The 20,972-nt window shown below is 44.0% G+C and overlaps 1 protein-coding gene across 1 annotated transcript in view; it reads left to right on the plus strand.

The window, feature by feature from the left end:
- The window catches only part of CENPP (centromere protein P), a 685,914-nt gene that overhangs the window by 661,717 nt on the left and 3,225 nt on the right, over nucleotides 1–20,972 (plus strand). The window contains exons 7-8 of the mRNA XM_029599391.1: nucleotides 1,291–1,370; nucleotides 8,540–8,631. Of these exons, the coding sequence (XP_029455251.1) occupies nucleotides 1,291–1,370; nucleotides 8,540–8,631 (172 nt within the window). The remainder of the gene's footprint in view (nucleotides 1–1,290; nucleotides 1,371–8,539; nucleotides 8,632–20,972) is intronic.

Consider the following 20,972-nt stretch of genomic DNA (forward strand, 5'->3'; position numbering starts at 1 on the left):
AAATAAAAAATTAATAGTTATAAAAAAAAAAAAAACAAAACCAGGAAACATCTCCAAAATAAAGTTATAGATTGTTAAATAACAAAATCTGTGTCTTCAGCAAAGTAAAATAATTTGGGACAGATAGAAAGAACAGGGAAACAGGAGCAAAGAAAATATTTGAGTGGCAAATTTAAATTTTTAATAAAATAAGTAGTACCTTGTTTTTACATCAAAATATACTATTTTTGCCTCTTGATGGAAAGTCCGTCTCTAATAATAGAGAATTCTCGTATTTCAAATCTAATGGGTATGTAGTTCTACTAAACTCATATGGTCATTTGTGCCTGCATACAATGAGCATGTTTTTTAAGATCCTCTGTGGCATCATTTTTCAAAGATGAAGAGCATCCTGCCATAGTTTGGTATATGACAAAGTGATTTCTAAAGTTTGCTACAAGGAATCAACCTATTTAACTACAGTACCATCATAACCCCTGAAGCAGCTCACGCATGAGCGAAACTCAGCCTGAGTCGGGCAATTTGTAAAGATTCGTGTTAATAAAGAATCCCCTGTTTTTTACGTTTGTATCAGTCTGTATTCTTCAGTGCTGTATCTATAGAGGCTTTTTAAATTGGAAATAAAAAAGAAATTGTACAGCCCCTTTCTGCTTTGTCTTTTCACTCAGCATGTTACAGTGTCCTGATATAGCTCTTGTTTAGGTGATTTGGAGCCTAAAGAGTGGTTTCTCGCATTTTGTACCTGTGTAAAAACTGAGACCAATATGATTACCAAGATTCAAAACAGCCAGTAGAAAAGGTCTTTATGCATCAATTGCAAAAAAAATATAATAACTTCAATTTACATATTTCCACTTGTGCTCCAATTTGGAGACCAGGAGAATATCAGACTCCTGGAATATTATGGGCAACTGCACAAAACATCTCTTTTTTTGGTCACTGTCTAATATTAATTTGAAGTTATTTCAGATCAAGAGATTAGCTGTTATATTGCTCAGTCTTAAGTTCTGCAGTTGTTTTTCCATTACCAGTATAGTTGCAGCATTTTGCTGTTATTTATAGTAATGGAAGTGTCAAACAGAGATTCTTTGGTATGGGATTACCACATTTTTCCAGTTCTTGTATTGTAACAAAATAACTACAGCAAGCATAGACATGAGAGAAGACATTCCTTATTAGATTGATAGTGCCTTAGTAAATAGTTTGTAAGTATTTCCTGTTATTAGAAATAGCAGTTGTAAAATTAACTCAGCAGATTTCTAAGTTAACAATATGCTTTTTATTTTATAGGGAAGATATCCAGAAATTGTTGGACTTCCTGAAGGATCTTTAGCAGACTATATGGTTCTAAGAAATCCAGAGCTTTCCGGGTAAGGCAATCAATGTACAATAAGACAGTGTCATAGATGGAAGCATTTCCTACTAATTACAAACTAAAATGTGTTTAAATACAACTTCTGGTCGATTTCTCACACTCGCAAGGTGAAGAATGCTCATTTTTTTCTCTCTCAGTTATGATCATTCTTGGTTTTGAAACTTGCAAACGTTTAAGCAAAATGGGGTAGATTTTCAGACGAGCGCGAACAGCCTACTTTTGTTTGCGCTCCAGGCGCAAACAAAAGTACGCTGGATTTTAGTAGATACGCGCGTAGTCGCGCGTATCTACTAAAATCCTGGATCGGCGCGCGCAAGGCTATCGATTTTGTATAGCCTGCGCGCGCCGAGCCGCGCTGCCTCCCCCCGTTCCCTCCAAGGCCGCTCCGAAATCGGAGCGGCCTTGGAGGGAACTTTCCTTTGCCCTCCCCTCACCTTCCCCTCCCTTCCCCTACCTAACCCACCCGCCCGGCCCTGTCTACACCCCCCCCTTACCTTTGTCGGGGGATTTACGCCTCCCGGAGGGAGACGTAAATCCCTGCGCGCCAGCGGGCCTGCTGCGCGCCGGGCCGCAACCTGGGGGCGGGTACGGAGGGCGCGGCCACGCCCCCGGGCCGTAGCCACGCCCCGTACCCGCCCCCAAAACGCTGCCGACACGCCCCCGGAACGCCGCGACGACCGGGCCCGCCCCCCGACACGCCCCCCTCCGAGAACCCCGGGACTTACGCGAGTCCCGGGGCTCTGCGCGCGCCGGGAGGCCTATGTAAAATAGGCTTCCCGGCGCGCAGGGCCCTGCTCGCCTAAATCCGCCCGGTTTTGGGCGGATTTAGGCGAGCAGGGCTCTGAAAATCTACCCCAATAAGAATGAAATCCATTTGAAATGTTTTTTGCATAGGTATGAGTTTGTCCAGAAATGTGACATGAGTTTCTTAGATAAATCATGAATCAAATGTATTTCCAAAATGACATAATTTGACTCTGATTTATATATCACAGTCCAGTTCGGTGACTGTGATAGTAGTTTATCACAGTCACCGAACTGGACTGTGATATATACTTTTGTGAGTCAAAATAAAAGAATGGAACATTCTTGTGGTTAGCATTTTGCATACTGTTGTAAGAAAATGGGAGTCTGGAATCAACTTCAGATTACCTCTGCTCGTGAAAGCTGAGGATGAATGTACTGCACAGTAGAAAAGCAGAGTGCTTCACTCATAAAGCAAGCCCTGACTTCCAATGATGCCTTCTGACTGAAAAGTCACTCCCCAGAGTCAACTACAGTGTCATTAATTTTCTACATCTCAGGATTTAAATTTTTTTTTATTTTTTTTTACATTTTTTCTGTACATAAGAGGACATTCATGTACGTTTAGTAATTCTGATTCTTTGTAAGGATTGTGGAACTTTCTTGCTGTGGGGAGGTTGACTCAACCTACAGGGAATGCCCTGTAGGTCCTTCCTGACAGCTGGTAGGACTGGGCTAGGGCTCACCTTTACTAGCCCCTTTCCCCTTAGGTTGAGCCCTCGGATTCCGGGGACCAGCAGGACTTAGGCACGAGTCTCATGAAGAGTAGTATAATGGGAAGTCCCTGTCATGGTTAGAGTCAGAGGCAGGCAGCAGGCGAGAATGGTCAAGATCCAGGCTGTGGTTGAAAGCTGGTGACAGGTGTGAATGATCCAGGTCCAGACTGTGGTCAATCCAAGAGTCAGCCCAAGGAGAAGATGGGCTAGAGGAACAAGGTAGGCAGGCATGGCTGGAGAGATGAGGCAGGCAGGTAAGGCTGCAACTGGAACACTGGGTCAGGCAGGCAGGAACACATGATGCAGCAACTCATACAAGACTGAGGCAGTGATCTGTTGCGTGGCTGGGGTTTAAATACCCCCAGCCATGTGACATCATCTACCAGCATCAGCCGAAGGGATTCCCGCTACAGGCACCTGGGAGAAGCCCCAAAGAGGAAGACGGCAGCGATGGCATCCTTCCACGAAGTAAGGCCGGGAGGTGTTTGAGTGAGTGTGCCAGCTTATGGGGGCAGCCTGCGAACTGGCAAATGTAACATTTTTTTCTGGAGAAATTCAGGGGAATGTCATTGCAATCCACACAAACATCATGAGAAAAGAATAAACCAGCCAAATTCCAAATGGCAACCAAGATGGATAAATCGTTATTTGACTTTAAAGGAGCCCTCATAAAAGACATTTCAAAGAATGTTTCAGCAATGCTTGAAGATTGTCTCAGCAAACTTCAGTCTTCCTTGGAAGAAATTCAGGAAGGAGTTGAATGCCATGCAGACAAAATTGCCGATATGGAACAGTAAGTCGAAACTCAGGAAATGGCGAAGGATCAAATAAGTTTACAGATTGCTCCCTTAAAAAAAGAAAATGAACTGTTTACCGATTGTATGAAAGATTAGGAAAACCAGGACGGGGGAACAATGTATGCATTATTGGGATACCAGATAGTGTAAAATGACGAGTTCTATTACATTTGGTGCAGATTTGGCTACCAGAAGCATTAGGATTCTCTCTTGAAATGGAGCGAGTTCTGGTGGAAAAAATGGAGAGAGAAAACACCACGTGTCCACAGCCCATAATAGCTCAAATACTCAGCTATATGGTTAAAGTAAAGTTGATGTTGGCATATAAGATAGATTTGCTGGAATATAATGCTAATAAACTTTTTTATTTAATGATTACTCTGTTAAAGTCTCAGCCAACCATAAAGCTCTGACCCCCAGCTTACAGGTAGCTTCACTGGAGGAGTATTTCTGGCAAAATTAAAAGTATTTTACAAGGGCATATCAACTATGCTACTCACTAAAGACCAAGTGGATCATTTTATGCGAATGCTCTGTGATTGAAAATGTGCTTAGTTTGGGAGTTTTTTGTGCTCAGTAGCATCAGTTTGTACACCTTCTGGTTTTTTTTGTGTGTGCTTATACTTTCCAGAAACCATCGATAACGGTAACAATAATGTTGTTTCCTTCTTTCAGTTTTGGATTGTACATGAGTTTGCTAAGAAACGCTGAACTGACTGCTCGCTGTTAATCTAAATCTGGCCTGTTAGTTTTGGCTCATTTTTCTTTCTTTTGGCATGTTTTTTTTTTGGGGGGGGGAGGGCATGCAGTATCTTAGAATATAAAATTTGCCATACAAAGTCAGACCGAAGATCCATCAAGCCCATTATGCTGTTTCCAACAGTGGCCAATCCAAGTCACAAGTAACTGGCATGATCGCAAAGGGATAAGCAGTGGATTTCCCCAAGTCCACCTTAATAATGGTTTGTGAACTTTTCTTCTAGCTATGGTGTTTTGTTGCTGAGATGTTTCATCACTATGTCTTGTATGACCCCCATGGGTGTATCTTCTTACTAAGAAGAAGAGAAGACATGAAAGAGAGTAGATACAATCACTTGGAGCAGTTGGACATTTGTTGTATATGCCTTGCTTTGTTTATCTTTGTGGTATTTTAGAATGTGAGATGGGAGCTTTCCAGGGTTTTGCTATAATTTCTTGTTCTTGTTTGGCGTACACATTTGAACACTTGGATGTCTATGCTGGGAGATGTCCAAGTCTATTTTATTATGGGTATTACCAACTGTTTTCTCTTCTCATGTTATACTGCTTGGGAAATTCTGCGCTACTGGAGAGCGCAGAATTCCCCTCCTGTGCAGAATTTCCATTTTCTGAGCAGAATTTGGAGTAGGCCCTGGCATGCTATGAGAGGACCCCATCCCGCTGTGGTGAAGCAGACCCTAGTTTGCTGCAAGCGGAGCCCATCCCACTTGCAGTAAAGAGAAAGCAAGCCCCGGCATGCCACATCGCAGCAAAGAAGGAGAGAAGGCCATGGCGTGGGCTGTCACAGCGAAGAGGGAGAAGGCCCCGGTGTACCACGTCGCGATGAAGAGGGAAAAGGTCCTGCTGTGCTGAGTAACAGCGAAGAGGATGGAAGTCCCAGCGTGCCATGAATGGAGTCCATCTCGCTTGCGGCTAAGATGGAGCAGGTCCTGGTGAGAGTGAGTCTATGTAGAGGTTATTTGTGTGAGAAACTGTGAAGAGGTGTGTGTGTGTGTAAAACTGCGAGCCTGTGTGTGTGTGGGGGGGGTATGTGTGCGAAAGAGCATGAGTAAGGGTATGTGTGGGTGGGAGAGGGAGTCTATGTGAAGAGATTCTGAAGGAATGTGTATATAGGTGAGAGACTGGGAGCTGGTGTTCGTGAAAAAGAGTGTGTGTATATGAGGGTTGCTTGTGAGAGAAGGAGCCTGTGAGAAGGGATGTTTGTGTGGTGTGAGAGAGAGAAGCCTATGTTAGGGATGTGCGTGAGAGAGAGATAGGTAGCCGGTGTGAGGGTGTATGCATGAGAGAAAGGGTACCTGAATGAGGGGGTGTGTGCAAGAGAGAGAGGGAACCTGTATAAGGGATGTGTAGGCACACGAGAGACAGGAAGCCTGGGTGAGTGAGAGGGGCAGTACTGAGAGAGGGGTCAAACTCAGAGTTGAGATAGAGTGGAAGGGGTTGAGACTAGCGGGGAACAGGAGAGATAGTGGCGGGGGGGTGGGGGCCTGAGAAGGCAAAAGTGAAAGGAAACTGAGCAGGGAGAGAGGTGGAAGGGGCATTCTTATAGTGTACTTCAAGGGAAATTCTGCTCAAAATATTTAAAATTCTGCATCTTTAATTAATGCAGAATTTTCAATTTTTGTGCACAGAATTCCCCCAGGAGTAATATTAAGCTTTGATGGTTGAGATAAACGGCAGCTCCGGTCTTATTGGTGATCCGGGGCTTAATGATGTTTCGGTCGGGGAGCTAAATTCTCACTCCTGAATACTCTCCCCAGCGACCTCTTCACCCGGTGTATACGGAGGGATAGCAGCAAAAAAGTTCCCAATCCTGGGCTGTGCTGGATTCAGAGGGGTGGAAGTAATCTCCCCACCCCTCACCCGGGCTTTGCGCTTCATATGTGGCATAATGAAATGGGTAAAAGAAGAAAAGCAGGAGCTCCTAACGCCGCAACCGTTCAGGTCGCCATCTTGGAAAGCTCTTGGGGGGGGGGGGGGGAGGTATTTCTATAAGAACCCGCCTAAATTAGCAAATGTGCACATAAGTTGCACAAAGTTTCAAAGTGAAATTATGCACATAAATCCAGTTTGAAAATTATCCCACTACATTAACTGGCACACAATTATACCTGCTATAATATATGCAGAAATATTTCCAGAAAATTGATATGCACACTTCTAAAACTGGAAATATATACACCTAAGTCCAGACCCTTCCCCCACTCTGCCCTGATCTGCATATATGACATACACGTCAGTGTTAGGTAGAGCACCATTTTACTTATAGAAAGGCCTTTGACAATTACCTCTTAATCAACAAACAACATAACATAAGAAATGCCATACTGGGTCAGACCAAGGGTCCATAAAACCCAGTATCCTGTTTCCAGCAGTGGCCAATCCAAGTCACAAGTACCTGGCAAGCACCCAAACATTAGATAGATCACAAGCTACTATTGCTTATTAATTAACATAATAGTAGTTTATAGATTTAACCTCTAGGAACTTATCCAAACCTTTTTTTAAATCCAGTAACACTAACTGCTGTAATCATATCCTCTGGCAATGAATTCCAGAGTTTAACTATGCGCTGAGTGAAAATGAATTTTTTTTTTTATTTATTTTAAATGAGCTACTTGCTAACTTCATGGAATGCCCACTGGTATTTATATTATCTGAGAGAGTTAATAATCTATTTACAGTAACTTGTTCAAGTCCTTTCATGATTTTATAGACCTCTATCATATCCCCCCCCCCCCCCTCAGTCATCTCTTCTCCAAGCTGAACAACCCTAACTTCTTTAGCCTTTCCTCATAGGGCAGCCATTCCATGCCCCATATCATTTTGGTCACCCTTCTCTGCACTTTCTCCAGTGCAGCTATATCTTTTTTGAGATGCAGTGACCAGAACTGCACACAGTATTCAAGGTGCAGTCTCACCCAGGAACGATACAGAGGCATTATGGCATCCTCCATTTTATTTGACATTCTCTTCCTAATAATTCCTAACATTGTTTGCTTTTTTGATCGCCACAGCATACTGAGCCAATGATTTCAATGTATTATCCACTATGATGCCTAGATCTCTTTCCTGGGTGGTAATTCCTAAGATATATTTTGGGTATATGAAAACTAAGCCTGCTGTTAGCATCTGAAGGCTGGAATTTAAAATCATTGCACCAGTCTGCAGCCTCTTCCTTGTTTCTGGCTGAAATGTGCATACTCCTGTTGAATCTTTAAGGACAATATTTTTTTAATGTAGTACGACATTAAAAAAGGTCACTGGCAGTGTGTAAGGCAGGGCTTCCCAAACCTGGTCTGGGGGCACCATAGCCAGTCCCCAGGAGATATCCACAATGAAGATGTAGGAGATAGATTTACAGATATTGGAGACCTGGCATATGCAAATGTATCTCCTGCAAGTTCATTGTGGATATCCTGCAACTCTGACTGACTGTGACATACCCAGGACAGGTGTGGTAAGCCTTAAGGACAATAGGATAGAAAATTGAGGATGAAGCATCTCCTTATTATCTTCTACTGCTTATGAAAAGATTAAAGTGCAACAAGAACATTTTGAATATAGGATGTAGTCATAGTGGGCCTGATTTTAAAAAGCATTTACTCGAGTAAAAACCAGGTTTACTGGAGTAAATTCACTTTACTTGAGTAAGTGGGTTTTTGAAAATTGCTACAATATATGCCATTGACTTGTCTATAGGATTTACTCACATAAGTGCACTTTACTTGAGTAAATGGCTTTTGAAAATTGCTACAATAGTAGCTACATTTACGCATGTAACTCTTTTTGAAAATTACCCCCATAATGTTTTAGTCTGTAAAGATATATTTTGTGATTATAGCCATGATACCATAAGCATATTTGAGATGATTCAAAAAGTCACCCATACCAAGTCTGATGACTTAGATCCAAGACAGCATTAGTTTACCACTATAATTGGGTAATAACAGCTATACATACAAAAAAAAGAATGCTATTATGAGTAGGCTTCTGATGAATAAAAATAAATAAGCCATATAAATTTAAAATCCTCTGCATTATTTAATTTCATAAATAAAAACAGTCTAATTGCTTGCATTTTATTCTAGATGTGAATTAATAGTTGTTTGGAAGATACAGGTGAATGAAGAAGGAACTGTTACACCCGTGTTGGATCTTTTGACTAAAATACCCGAGCAAGGTAATGAAACAATTTTCAAACCTGCTTCTTTCAACACTTATTAATCTTAATCAGTGTACTGCTTTTTTGTTTAATATTCTAAGGAAAAGAAGCTTATCCCAAGTATAAGAATGGTAGCTTATTAATGGCTGTATGCCACATCTCCGGAAATTTCGGCTTCAGCTTGCGAGTGAAAACTTTATATTTTTATTTTAACTGCAAGGTTAAATCTTGTTTTATCTAACTTCATAGATCACCATTCACTAGTGAATACTGAGGAACTTTCATATTCTAAGCTAGAAAGGTTTGGAGGTGGAAGTTGTTGGAAAAATAGAAGTGTTTTAACAGTAGTCGGAGAAATTTAATAGTGTAGTGTTCATTAGCAGATTCTGGAATAAGCCAGAATGGCTAGACAGAAATGGGAGAGGATTGAAAACTGTTGCAAATGAAAAAACCATAAGTATTCTCCTGTCCCCCAAGACATCTTCAGAAACTTGAAGTGTCAATGTCAGATGCTGAGACTCTGATGGAGTGTCAAGAAAACCACTCCAAGCTTTTCCCTAAATGCAGATTGCACCAAGGCCAATGTTGACTTCAGCACACTGATCATCTAAACTTCCATTCCACCTAGATTTACACTCCAGCCCGTGCCATATTCCCTTGGCAATCCACCTGCTCCTGGATCATTTTCTCACCCAGCTCCAAATTCTCCACTTAGTTTTCATGAATTAACTGGTTAATGCCCTAAAGAGCTATTGGCAGTGCCTGTCCACCTTCTTTTCTCAGATGTAGTAGTGAGATTATGAAATACCTCTATTCAATGGAACTATTTGATAAGATGACAAACATCAAACCGGTTCCACAGTTTAACCAACAGCTCCTACATGAGACTGTAGTGATCAACTCTCAAAAAGATTAGGAATGCTAATCCATTTGTCTGTCCCACCAGGACAGAAATCTAATAAATGATATTCCTGGGAAGAAGTTTTACCAGAATGCTATAGTTTCTTCCACAGACTACGGATCTACATGATCAAAATAATTGTTCACCCTGTAGCCTAAAGTGCAAATTTCTGCTCAGTCTGCCTCCGAGGGCAAATGAGAGGAATTCCAGTTTGTTATGGTAAGAGGGGAGGAGTATGAAATGCATCTTATTCACGCCAGCCTATTATACATTTGAGGCAGCATGAGAGCCTCAGTCATAGCTAGACTGTGGGACTGCATGACTCTAGGTAGGATAGGCTAAGATTGTTTTAAAAAAAAAAAGGGTTTGGATGTCAAGGATCAATAGGTCACCTTACAGAATCTCTCTGCCATCTCCTATCTGTTTTCCTTAGTTAGAAAGCTTTTCAGGAAATTTCCCCAGAAGACATTCTTCCCTCTGGACTTTTCCAGGGCATTCCCAATGCAAACATCAGCATACTAAACCTCTAAAAATTCTTAAAGTCCCATGTGATCAAACTTGTCCCATTGCAGGAAAGAGGATAGGGCTTTAATTGCAGGTACTACCTGGTCATCTAGCAGTAATAAGCCATATAGTGATAGTCCCCTTGAAAATGGGGGGAATCAAATTCATTGTGGACCTAAACGGCTGCCTGAAAAATGAAAAGTTTAGGATGTTTTCCCTAGAACCCATTCTTCTATTTCTAAACCAAGACAATTGTGTTCTTTAGACTTACATCCAGTCACTAGCAGTATCTGATTTATTGCAAGTACACAGTACTTCCAGTACCATGTTTTGCCTTTTGGCCTGACATCAGCAAGTCAAATGTTCACCAGATGCCTTGTGGTAGTTGCAGTCTATTTACAAATGCTGGGAATACATGCATTTCCATACTTGGATCAGGAGCATAGTTCAGAAAGGGACAAGGACATCATGTTTTATTGCCACCTGGATATTAGAGCTACTAGGATTTGTAATCAATTTTAGAGGCAATTCTCATATATCATTTTGATTGGAATTTATGGGGGTCTCTGCAGGCAAAAGTCTATCTTCTTGTCCAAACAGCCCAAGAAATCATGGCTTCAGCAGGGGAGATAATTCAGAATCTGCAGATAAGCATTGACAATGTTGAGAATGCTAGGCATCAGGGTTATAATAGTACAAGTCACTTCCATGGCACAATGCCATATCAGGCAACACTAAGTGACCCTGATTGTCAGTGGATTTAGGTCCCAAATGGCATCCATTCATTTATATACTACAAATTGCTAGGTTGGTATCTCTTCCACTCCAATATCTGCAAGGACTTTCCAATTCCAAATCATCAAATGGAACTAACCACAGATGTGTCCATGTTGGAGAGGGGAGTTCACCTATTGGAGCTTTAGGTTGAAGGGAAAAAAATTCACAGCAACTTCTTGGAGATGAGGGCTGACCTGAATGCTTCAAGTCTTCAGAAGCTTAACTCAACAAAATCAAACAGTCTTGTTAGTACCTGAGCAAACAGACTTATTCCTTAAAGAGACAACTTCCCTAACTGCTACCTACCTACCAGAAAATGCCTAGAAACCTTACCCAGATCATATGAGATTATACATTCAGTGTCTCTTATAGCAACTTCCATTGACAAAAGGAAAATTGGTTGTTACCTGCTAATTTTCTTTCTTGTAGTACCACGGATCAGTCCAGACAGTGGGCTGAGCCTCCTGTCCAGCAGATGGAGACAGAGAAAAACCGAAAAGGGTATCCTATATCAGGACAGAGCCCACCCTGCATCCCTTCAGTATAAACGTTATCAAAGCAGAGAAATATAAAGATAACTAATATAAGATCAAGCAAGCAACAAGTAACTGGTAATTTGAACAATTCAAAACACTGTAAATAACCACTCCTATATATATATCCATCTAGTAGATACTTCCCGTACCTTAAAATTCTGATAGGAAGCAGATAGATCCAAAATGCTGTAAAGAAGACAAAGGAAAACTTCGAGCGGTCGCATCACAAGTACATGGGCGGGAGTCTGGACTGATCCATGGTACTACAGGAACAAGAATTAGCAGGTAAGAACCAATTTTCCTTTCCCTGTATGTACCCAGATCAGTCCAGACAGTGGGATGTACCAAAGCTTCCCTAAATAGGGTGGGACCGAGACAGTCCGACTCGAAGCACCTGCCTTCCGAAGAGCTAAAAACTGGCAACTGCACATCGAGGCGATAATGATGAGCAAAAGTATGCAGAGACTTCCAAGTAGCTGCTCTGTAAATTTCCTGCGGAGAGACCAACTGACTCTCCGCCCAAGCAGTAGCTTGTGAACACAAAGAGTGGGCCTTTAAGCCCTCCAGAACCGTCCGGCCCTGACAGATATACGCCAACACAATCGCCTCCTTTAGCCATCGAGCAATTGTAGCCTTAGAAGCCTTATTTCCTGTATTTGAGCCACTCCATAAGACAAAGATGATCAGAGACTCTCAACTGGTTTGTAACCTGTAAATATTGCAGTAGTACTCGTTTTACATCAAGACGATGCAGGTCACACTAGGCGTGGTCGCAGTGCTTTTGGAAGAAAAGATCGGGAGTTCCAACTGATTGACGTGAAAGGAAGACACAATTTTCGGCAAGAAGGAAAGTATCGTCTTAAGGGGAGACCCCTGAATCAGAAAAACGTAGGAAGGGTTCTCTACAAGACAACGCTTGGAGCTCCAACACTCTCCTGGCGGAACAAATAGAGACAAGGAAAACAGTCTAGAGGCAGATCCTTGAGCATAGTCCGCCAGAGGGGTTCAAAGGGCGCCTCGCAAAGAACCCGAAGCACCAAGTTAAGGCTCCATGAGGGGCAAGTAGCCCAGACAGGCGGATTCAAATGCTTGGCCCCCTTGAGGAAACGAATGACATCCAGATGAACCGCCACCGCGTAACCATCGATACTGCCTAAGAGGGACCAGAGAGCGGAAACCTGTACCCGCAAGGAGTTGAAAGACAAACCCTTGGAAAGGCCATTCTGGAAAAAGGAGAGGACCTGGGATACTGGAGACTTGTGCGCTGGCACTCCGTACTCAGCACATACGTTCTCAAAAACTCTCCAAACCCGGACATAAGCGAGAGAGGTAGAGGGCTTACTGGCCCGCAACAGAGTAGAAATAACTTCTTCTTTATATCCATTCTTTCTCAGTCACCGCCGCTCAAAAGCCAGGCCGCTAGACAAAAGTGATCCACCTGTTCGAAAAATACTGGACCCTGATGAAGCAGGTGTGGAAGGTGACCAAGGCAAAGAGGACCGGCTGTCGCGAGGTTCACCAGATCCGTATATCACAGTCTTCGGGGCCACTCTGGTGCTACGAGAATGACGGGCCCCCGATGAAGTTCTATTCTTCTGAGTACTTTTCCCACCAGAGGCCATGGGGGAGAACACATACAAGAGAATGTTATGAGGCCAGGGGAGAACCAGGGCATCCACCCCTTCCGAGCAGTGCTCCCTTCTGTGGCTGAAGAATCTGGGTGCTTTTGCATTGTTCAGCGTAGCCATCAGGTCTAAGTGGGGAGGTCTCATCCTGCAGACGATCAGATCCATCGCTCCATCTGGCAACTCCCACTCTCCGGGGTCCAGACACTGCCCACTGAGGAAATCAGCTTGAACATTCTCCTTCCCCGCAATGTGGGAAGCTGCCAATCGATCCAGGTGATGCTCCGCCCAGTCAAATAGCTTTCTGGCTTCCAGAGCCACCAGGCGACTTCTGGTGCTCCCCTGCTGATTGATATAGGCTACCGTGGTGGCATTGTCTGAGAGAATCCACACCGCCTTGCGACGGATCAGCGGTAGAAAGACCTTGAGAGCCAGTCGAACCGCTCGGGCCTCCAGGCGATTGATGTGCCAGTGGGATTGAACTGGGGACCAGAATCCCTGCGTAAACTGAGTTTGACACATTGCTCCCCAGCTGGAGAGACTGGCATCTGTCATAACAATGATCTACTGAGGAGTCTGTAGGGGCATCCCCTTCAGGAGATGAGCTAGCGAGAGCCACCATAGCATGCTGGCGATGGTAGAGTTGGAGAACAGTAGGGGCGTCTGAAACTGCTCTGACACAGGCTTCCAGCGGGACAGCAAAGCTTTCTGTAATGGACGCATATGTGCAAAAGCCCAAGGAACAGATCGATAGTGGAAGCCATAGAACCCAGGACCTGAAGGTAGTCCCAGGCCGTGGGTAGCGAGAGAGAGAGAAAATTGCACACTTGATCTATGAGTTTGAGCACCCGGGTGTTTAAGTTCGCTCCCAGGAATTTCAAGACCTGGGAGGGCTGGAGATTGCTCTTGGAGACGTTAACTATCCACCCGAGGGAAGTGAGGAAAGTCAAGACTCTGTCATCTGCTGACCTGCAGGGAGACTCTGCCTTGGCTCGAATGAGCCAGTCGTCCAGGTAAGGATGGACTAGGACTCCGACCCAGTGGAGAGCGGCCGCCACCACCACCATGAACTTGGTAAAAGTGAGTGGCGTGGTGGCGAGACCAAACGGGAGCGCCTGAAACTGGAAGTGCCCCAGAATGTTGAACCGGAGATACTTCTGATGGTCATGGCGTATCGGGACATGCAGGTAAGCCTCCGTTAAGTCGCGAGAAGCCAGATATTCGCCTGAGCAAACCGCCGCTATCACCGCCCTCAGGGTCTCCATTCGGAAATGGGGACCCCTGAGGGCCCAGTTGACTCTCTTGATATCCAAGATGGGACAGGAGCCATCCTTTTTGGGGACGATGAAGTAGATGGAATACTGGCTGGATCCTTGTTCCTGCACCGGGACTGGGACTGGGACTGGGACTATGGCTCAGAGCTCTTGCAACCTGACAAAAGTCTGGCAGACCGCTGGACACTTCTGACTTCCACAGGGAGAGATTATGTAGAGGTCTGGAAGGTCCCGAGCAAATTCTAATGCATAGCCTTTCTCTATCACCTCGAGGACCCACTGATCTAACGTGATTTTGACCCATTCTCAAGAAACAGGGACAAAGTCCACCTAAGTTGGGAATGGAGGAATGGGCCAGCCATATTTCATTGAGGTCGAGTGTTGCAGGTACCATCCTGGAAGGGATGACTGTCACAAAACAAATGAGACCAGGACTGGGATCTGGAGGAGGTACCTCTTTGGAAGGATCCCTGCGCTCTGATGTTATACCTACGCTGACCTCTAAAGCGAGAGCGTGAAGGAAAAAAGAACTTAGATTGGTTCAGGCGGTCCTCTGGCAGCTTATGAATCTTGTTCTCTCCCAGGGATTTGATAAGCTGTTCAAGGTCCTCACCAAAAAGCAACTTACCCTTGAAGGGAAGGGTGCCCAACTGCAAATTGGAGGAGGAATCTGCCGACCAATTGCGCAGCCAGAGGAGGCATCTGGCCGACACCGCTGAAACCATAGCCTTGGCCTGCACCGCCACCTCCAGCCGTTCTGCCTGCTCTGCCTCTGCAGATGGGAGGTCCTGGGGGCTGAGCAATTGTTGGACCCACCTGAGACTTGCCCACTGCATGAGACTGCTGCAGATTGTCGCCCGGACTCCTAAGGTCAAGACTTCAAAGATGCGCTTGAGATACAGCTCCAGTTTGTAGGATGGTGGTGTGTTTGGTGGCAGCGGAGATGGAAGCGTCCACCTTGGGAACTTTAAGCATCTCTAGGCATTGATCAGGGAAGGGATGAAGCTTGTCCATCGCCCTGCCCACTTGGAGCCCCGCTTCGGAAGACTCCCATTCCCGGAGGAGCAGTTGCATGTGCATGGGATGAAACGGGAATGTATGTGGAGGAGCCCTGTCCCGCCAGGTCTGGGCCCATGTTGGCTGGCATAGAGGCCCTAGTGGAATCCTCAGGTGGAATTTCAATACTCAGCTCATCCAAGATGAAGGGAATAAGCGGCTCCAGCTCTTCCCTTTGGAACAATCTGAGAACACACGGATCGTCTCCCTAGAGTGGAGGACCTGGGAGTAACAAATCAGAGTCCGGATCAGGGACAGAGGATGGCTGGGAGGGGTCTGGAGGGACCGGAATCCCCGGCACCACCCTGCCCCTGACAAAACCCTGCCCATCCGGAGCAGCAGGAGGCTGTGGAGCAGGCACCGGAGAGATTCTTGCTTGATGAGGGCCTGGAGAGGGATAATCCTCCTCCTGCAGGCTAGCTAGATAGGATTTGTGCATTAAAAGCACAAATTCAGTTGAAAAACAAGGCCTGGATTTCCCAGGTAAAGGGGGGGGGGGGGGGGTAAGGAGGTAGGGTCAGGAATCCCCTTCCGGGAATGTTCAGGACTTAAATCCGGAGGTGAAATGGTTAAATCACACTCTCCTCCATCCTGCAGCCCCGAATCTGATGTTAAAGCTGCCCCTAAAATGGCTGCCGTTCCCTCGGTTTTTCATGAGGGGAAAGGCCTAGCCATGCGCTTAGAAGCCAGACACCTGTCTCGCCACTGCAGAGGGACCCTCCCCGCAGGCACTCTGAGCACAGCCCATCACAGGAATGCCGCAACGAGGCTCCCCAAGCGCTAGGCAGGAAATAGAACGTGGCATGATCAAAGGCAGGAGCCGCTGTGGAGAAGGGAATCAGCTGAGCTGGGCTACAATGCAGGCGAATGAACCCTGCATGCTGCCTTCCTGGTAAGCAGAGCAGAGAAAAATGAAGCTTGTCTTTCTTTCCAACTTAGTTGGAAATAGATAAATAGATAGATTTATTTATAAACAATTGCAGGTGACTTAAGCTTCCCTGCTAGAAGACCCAAGGTATTGAGTGTCTCAAGGGTCAGAGCAGCCAGAGAGGGGGAGTGACTGGACCACCAGTATCCTCCCAAAGAGACAAGCAGGTCACTGGGAAGGGAATCCTAGGCTGAATAATTAAGGGGCAAGCCCTCCCCCCCCCCCATAAGAGCGAGGCGACCGAACTGTCTCCCTCAGAGCAGACGTTTTGAATTCAGACAAAAACTTTGCGTAATCTATTTTTTCTTTTTTTTTTTTAATTTATAAAATTATCGGTAATACTTGCTTGATCCTGCAAAAATATGAGAAGAAAATCTCACAGGGAAAAAGGAATTGAGGAAGAAAGGGAACCACAGGTTCAGCTGCCTGCAGCTGCTGGAGACAGAGAAATACTGAAGGGATGCAGGGTGGGCTCTGTCCTGATATAGGATACCCTTTTCAGTTTTTCTCTGTCTCCATCTGCTGGACAGGAAGCTCAACCCACTCTCTGGCCTGATCTGGGTACGTACAGGGAACAGTAAGCTACAGTCTGTTGCTCCAGAGTCAAGTTGGAAAAGACCTTTGCCATTACAAATCTAAAAACCTTTTGATCTCCACCAGCTCCATAGCCAGGCTACATCATGGTCTGTTCCATTGTGAGATTGATTTAGTCTCTTAACCTAAGCCAACTGACCACATCCACTGTCCCTAGTCACACTCCTGTTCAAGCTCTGATTCAGATGAGATCTATCCACAGTCACAGTGAGAAATGTGTGTTCAGTGTGTTTTCTGATCCTTTTCTTACAGTGAAGGGAAATTGTTCTTCACACAATGTATCCTCTCTCACTTTTGCCACAAAGATACCAAAAGTTATCACTTTCCAGTTTCAGCACAAACTCTAGGGCCAAGGGTATACAAGTTTCTGCCATTTGATTCCCTAGACGTTCTGGTTCTTATTGGAACTAACAGGCACATCTGGGTGTACACATACACTGTGCAAACAGACAAAAACCTTCAACTGACACTCGATTATAGTGTGAGTTAGGAATCAGTCCTCTCTCCTATAGTTATACAAAAAACCCCCCTTGCTCAAATATTCCACCTTTTTGGCGTCCAACTCCTTACAAGACCTTCATAATAGGCATCATTGTGCGGCAACTTGTACCATTGTTCACTCTGCCTTATTTTTAATCATCGGTCAGTCCATATTTTTTTGAGATTTTTGTGCTTGAAAATTAAAGTGCTCCGTGCGTTTCAAAAATTATTTCTCCGATTTTAAATTTTATAAATTGTGCAACATCAATTAAATATAATCACTTAGCTTATAAATCCTGTCCGTTTTCAATGTTGTAGCCCCTTATCTTGACATCCGATGAATTTTAGCAACGTGATCCATCTCCACATTGCTTTCTTGTGTCCGTGCCCGACACTGTACAATGTTTCGGACGGGGTCGTCCTTCTTCAAGGGCAATATTCTGCGCCATAAAAATGTTTGTTAAAGCCCAGTTCAATACATCACTCATTCCTCCACTGTCAAACATGCATAGCTACTCACTCAGTTTTCCGCCATTGTGTCTCTCAGCGTTTTTTCAACCATTCTCTTCCGGTCTAGCCACTTCCCGCCTCCATTTTAAACTCCCTTACGTATATGACGTGGGCAACACGTCACTTCGGTCTTACAATGAGTACCACTCTATCATATTATTCAAACCCGTTGGATTAACTGTATGCATGTAAAAAATCCATTGTTGTTCCTTCAAATTCAACACCACATTAGGATCCCCGCCCCGTTTTTGTATAGTGACAACTTCTAAAACTCGCCATCTCAGCTGTTGGAAGCTGTGTTGTTTTTCTTGGCAATGGGCCACAATGGGAGCCATCGTTTTTCCTGTGGTTATGCAGCTACGGTGTTCGATGAGACGCACGCGTATTTGGCGTTTTGTCCGACCTATATAGTACAAGTTACAGGGGCAAACAATAATGTAAATCACACTAGATGTATCGCAAGAAGAATATTGGCGTGCTTTATGCGTTTTCCCATGTTTATCTGTCCACACTTCACCCTCAATCGCCTGACTACACAGTGAACAGTGTTTGCACGACCAATGTCCTAGTTTTTCATTCTCACTCCTCGTGTTTCTTATAGACAAGAAAGAGTGTGTAACTAAATCGCCCACATTTTTTCCTCTGCTATACGCTATAATCGGCGGTTCTTTGAAAATGTCATGAGTTTTTAAGACCGCCCAATGTTGATGTATCAACTTAGAAATTCTGCGTGATAGATTGGAATGTGGAATAGTGCACACTATCTTAGACTCTTCACTTTCTGCAGGCTTATCAAGGAGCAACCATTGGCGCTCAGCATTATATGCCCTCTTATAAGCTTTCTTTATATATTTCGCTGGATAGCCGCGTTCAAGCAAACGTGTTTTGAGAACAGCTGCTTGACGGACAAACTCCACTTTTGTACTGCAGATGCGCCGTATCCGTAGAAACTGCCCTATAGGCAGATTATTACGTAGCTTTTGGGGATGAAAGCTGGTATAATGTAAGAGGGTATTCCTCTCGCACTCCTTACGATATAAGGAAGTAGTACAACGACCATTAACTAATTTGATGGAAATATCTAAGAAATTGATATCTGTTTGATGGTAGGTACTGGTAAATTGAAGATGCTCATCTAATGTGTTTATCCACTGCAAAAACAGTTGTAATTCTTGTATATCCGCATGCCAGATGAAAAAAACATCGTCAATATAACGAGTCCAATCCGACACTGGACTGAACTGTGTTTCTGGGTACAATTTCTCTTCCTCAAATTGACGTACGTACAAGTTGGCCAGGCTCGGTGCCATTGTCGCACCCATCGCCGTACCACTTATTTGTTTATACCATTTGCTCAAAAAAGTAAAAAAATTCTCACACAGTGCAAGTCTGGCTATCGACATTAGAAAATCTGTTGGAATACGATGTGGACGATCCCTGTTGTCCAGATATTTCTCTAAAATTGACAAAGTCTCTTCCTGCGGTATCGAAGTATACAAGGATTTTATATCCAAAGTAACTAATATCACTGGGTCTGCCACATGAATATTTTGTAGTTTCACCAGCATGTGTTTAGTATCTTTGCAATAGGATACTGCATCCATTACCATCGGATTGTATGATCACATCAATCAAGGTTGAAAGTGGTTCTAATAAAGACCCGATAGTCGTTACAATGGGACGCCCCGGCGGATTGTGCAAATCTTTATGCACTTTAGGTACCATGTATAGAGTTGGTGCGATTGGAAATTTCACCCGCATACAGATCACAGAACAGGAGGTTTTTTCGGATGTCACGACAGCCATCGGCACCAGATCCTGGCGAACGCCCGTGGACCAGGTCCCAAACCAGACATCCAACATCATAAATCTGTCCCATATTAGACTGACTGATATACAATTACAAGTCCTGGCAAAAGGATTATCTTTTGTACCGTATAAATTTTACGATGCATTTACAAGTCGCCGGTTCTTGTACAAATTTTTCAGGAAGTTACAATTGAGACTGTTTTTTTTCCAAAATTGACATTCAAAAAGATTCTTCATTGGTATTTCCTAAGTCAACTTGGTTACCGCCTGGTAATGTAGATGCTGCCATCAAAACATTTATTGACCTTGTGCTGTGGGATTTAGAGCAAATTGAACAAATAAGAAGTCCTCCGAGTTTTAATTTAAGCCGCGAACAAACAGAGGCGCTCCACACGTTGCAAAATGAGGATAAAATTGTCATCAAGAAAGCGGATAAAGGAGGCTCGGTGGTCATCTTAAATCGGGATCAATACGAATGTATGGTTACAGAACACGTTCAAGATATATCCACGTATGAAATGCTATCACAAGATCCGACTGAAGAACTGCAGTCCAAGATTGATCAGCTAACAGAGGATGCCATGGCTGAAGGTTTTCTAACCAAAAGAGAGTTCAAATTTTTGCGGGTGAAATTTCCAATCGCACCAACTCTATATATGGTACCTAAAGTGCATAAAGATTTGCACAATCCGCCGGGGCGTCCCATTGTAACGACTATCGGGTCTTTATTAGAACCACTTTCAACCTTGATTGATGTGATCATACATCCGATGGTAATGGATGCAGTATCCTATTGCAAAGATACTAAACACATGCTGGTGAAACTACAAAATATTCATGTGGCAGACCCAGTGATATTAGTTACTTTGGATATAAAATCCTTGTATACTTCGATACCGCAGGAAGAGACTTTGTCAATTTTAGAGAAATATCTGGACAACAGGGATCGTCCACATCATATTCCAACAGATTTTCTAATGTCGATAGCCAGACTTGCACTGTGTGAGAATTTTTTTACTTTTTTGAGCAAATGGTATAAACAAATAAGTGGTACGGCGATGGGTGCAACAATGGCCCCGAGCCTGGCCAACTTATACGTACGTCAATTTGAGGAAGAGAAATTGTACCCAGAAACACAGTTCAGTCCAGTGTCGGATTGGACTCGTTATATTGACGATGTTTTTTTCATCTGGCATGCGGATATACAAGAATTACAACTGTTTTTGCAGTGGATAAACACATTAGATGAGCATCTTCAATTTACCAGCACCTACCATCAAACAGATATCAATTTCTTAGATATTTCCATCAAATTAGTTAATGGTCGTTGTACTACTTCCTTATATCGTAAGGAGTGCGAGAGGA

The sequence above is a fragment of the Rhinatrema bivittatum genome, chromosome 4 (assembly GCF_901001135.1).
Source record: "Rhinatrema bivittatum chromosome 4, aRhiBiv1.1, whole genome shotgun sequence".
Classification (NCBI taxonomy): Eukaryota; Metazoa; Chordata; class Amphibia; order Gymnophiona; family Rhinatrematidae; genus Rhinatrema; species Rhinatrema bivittatum.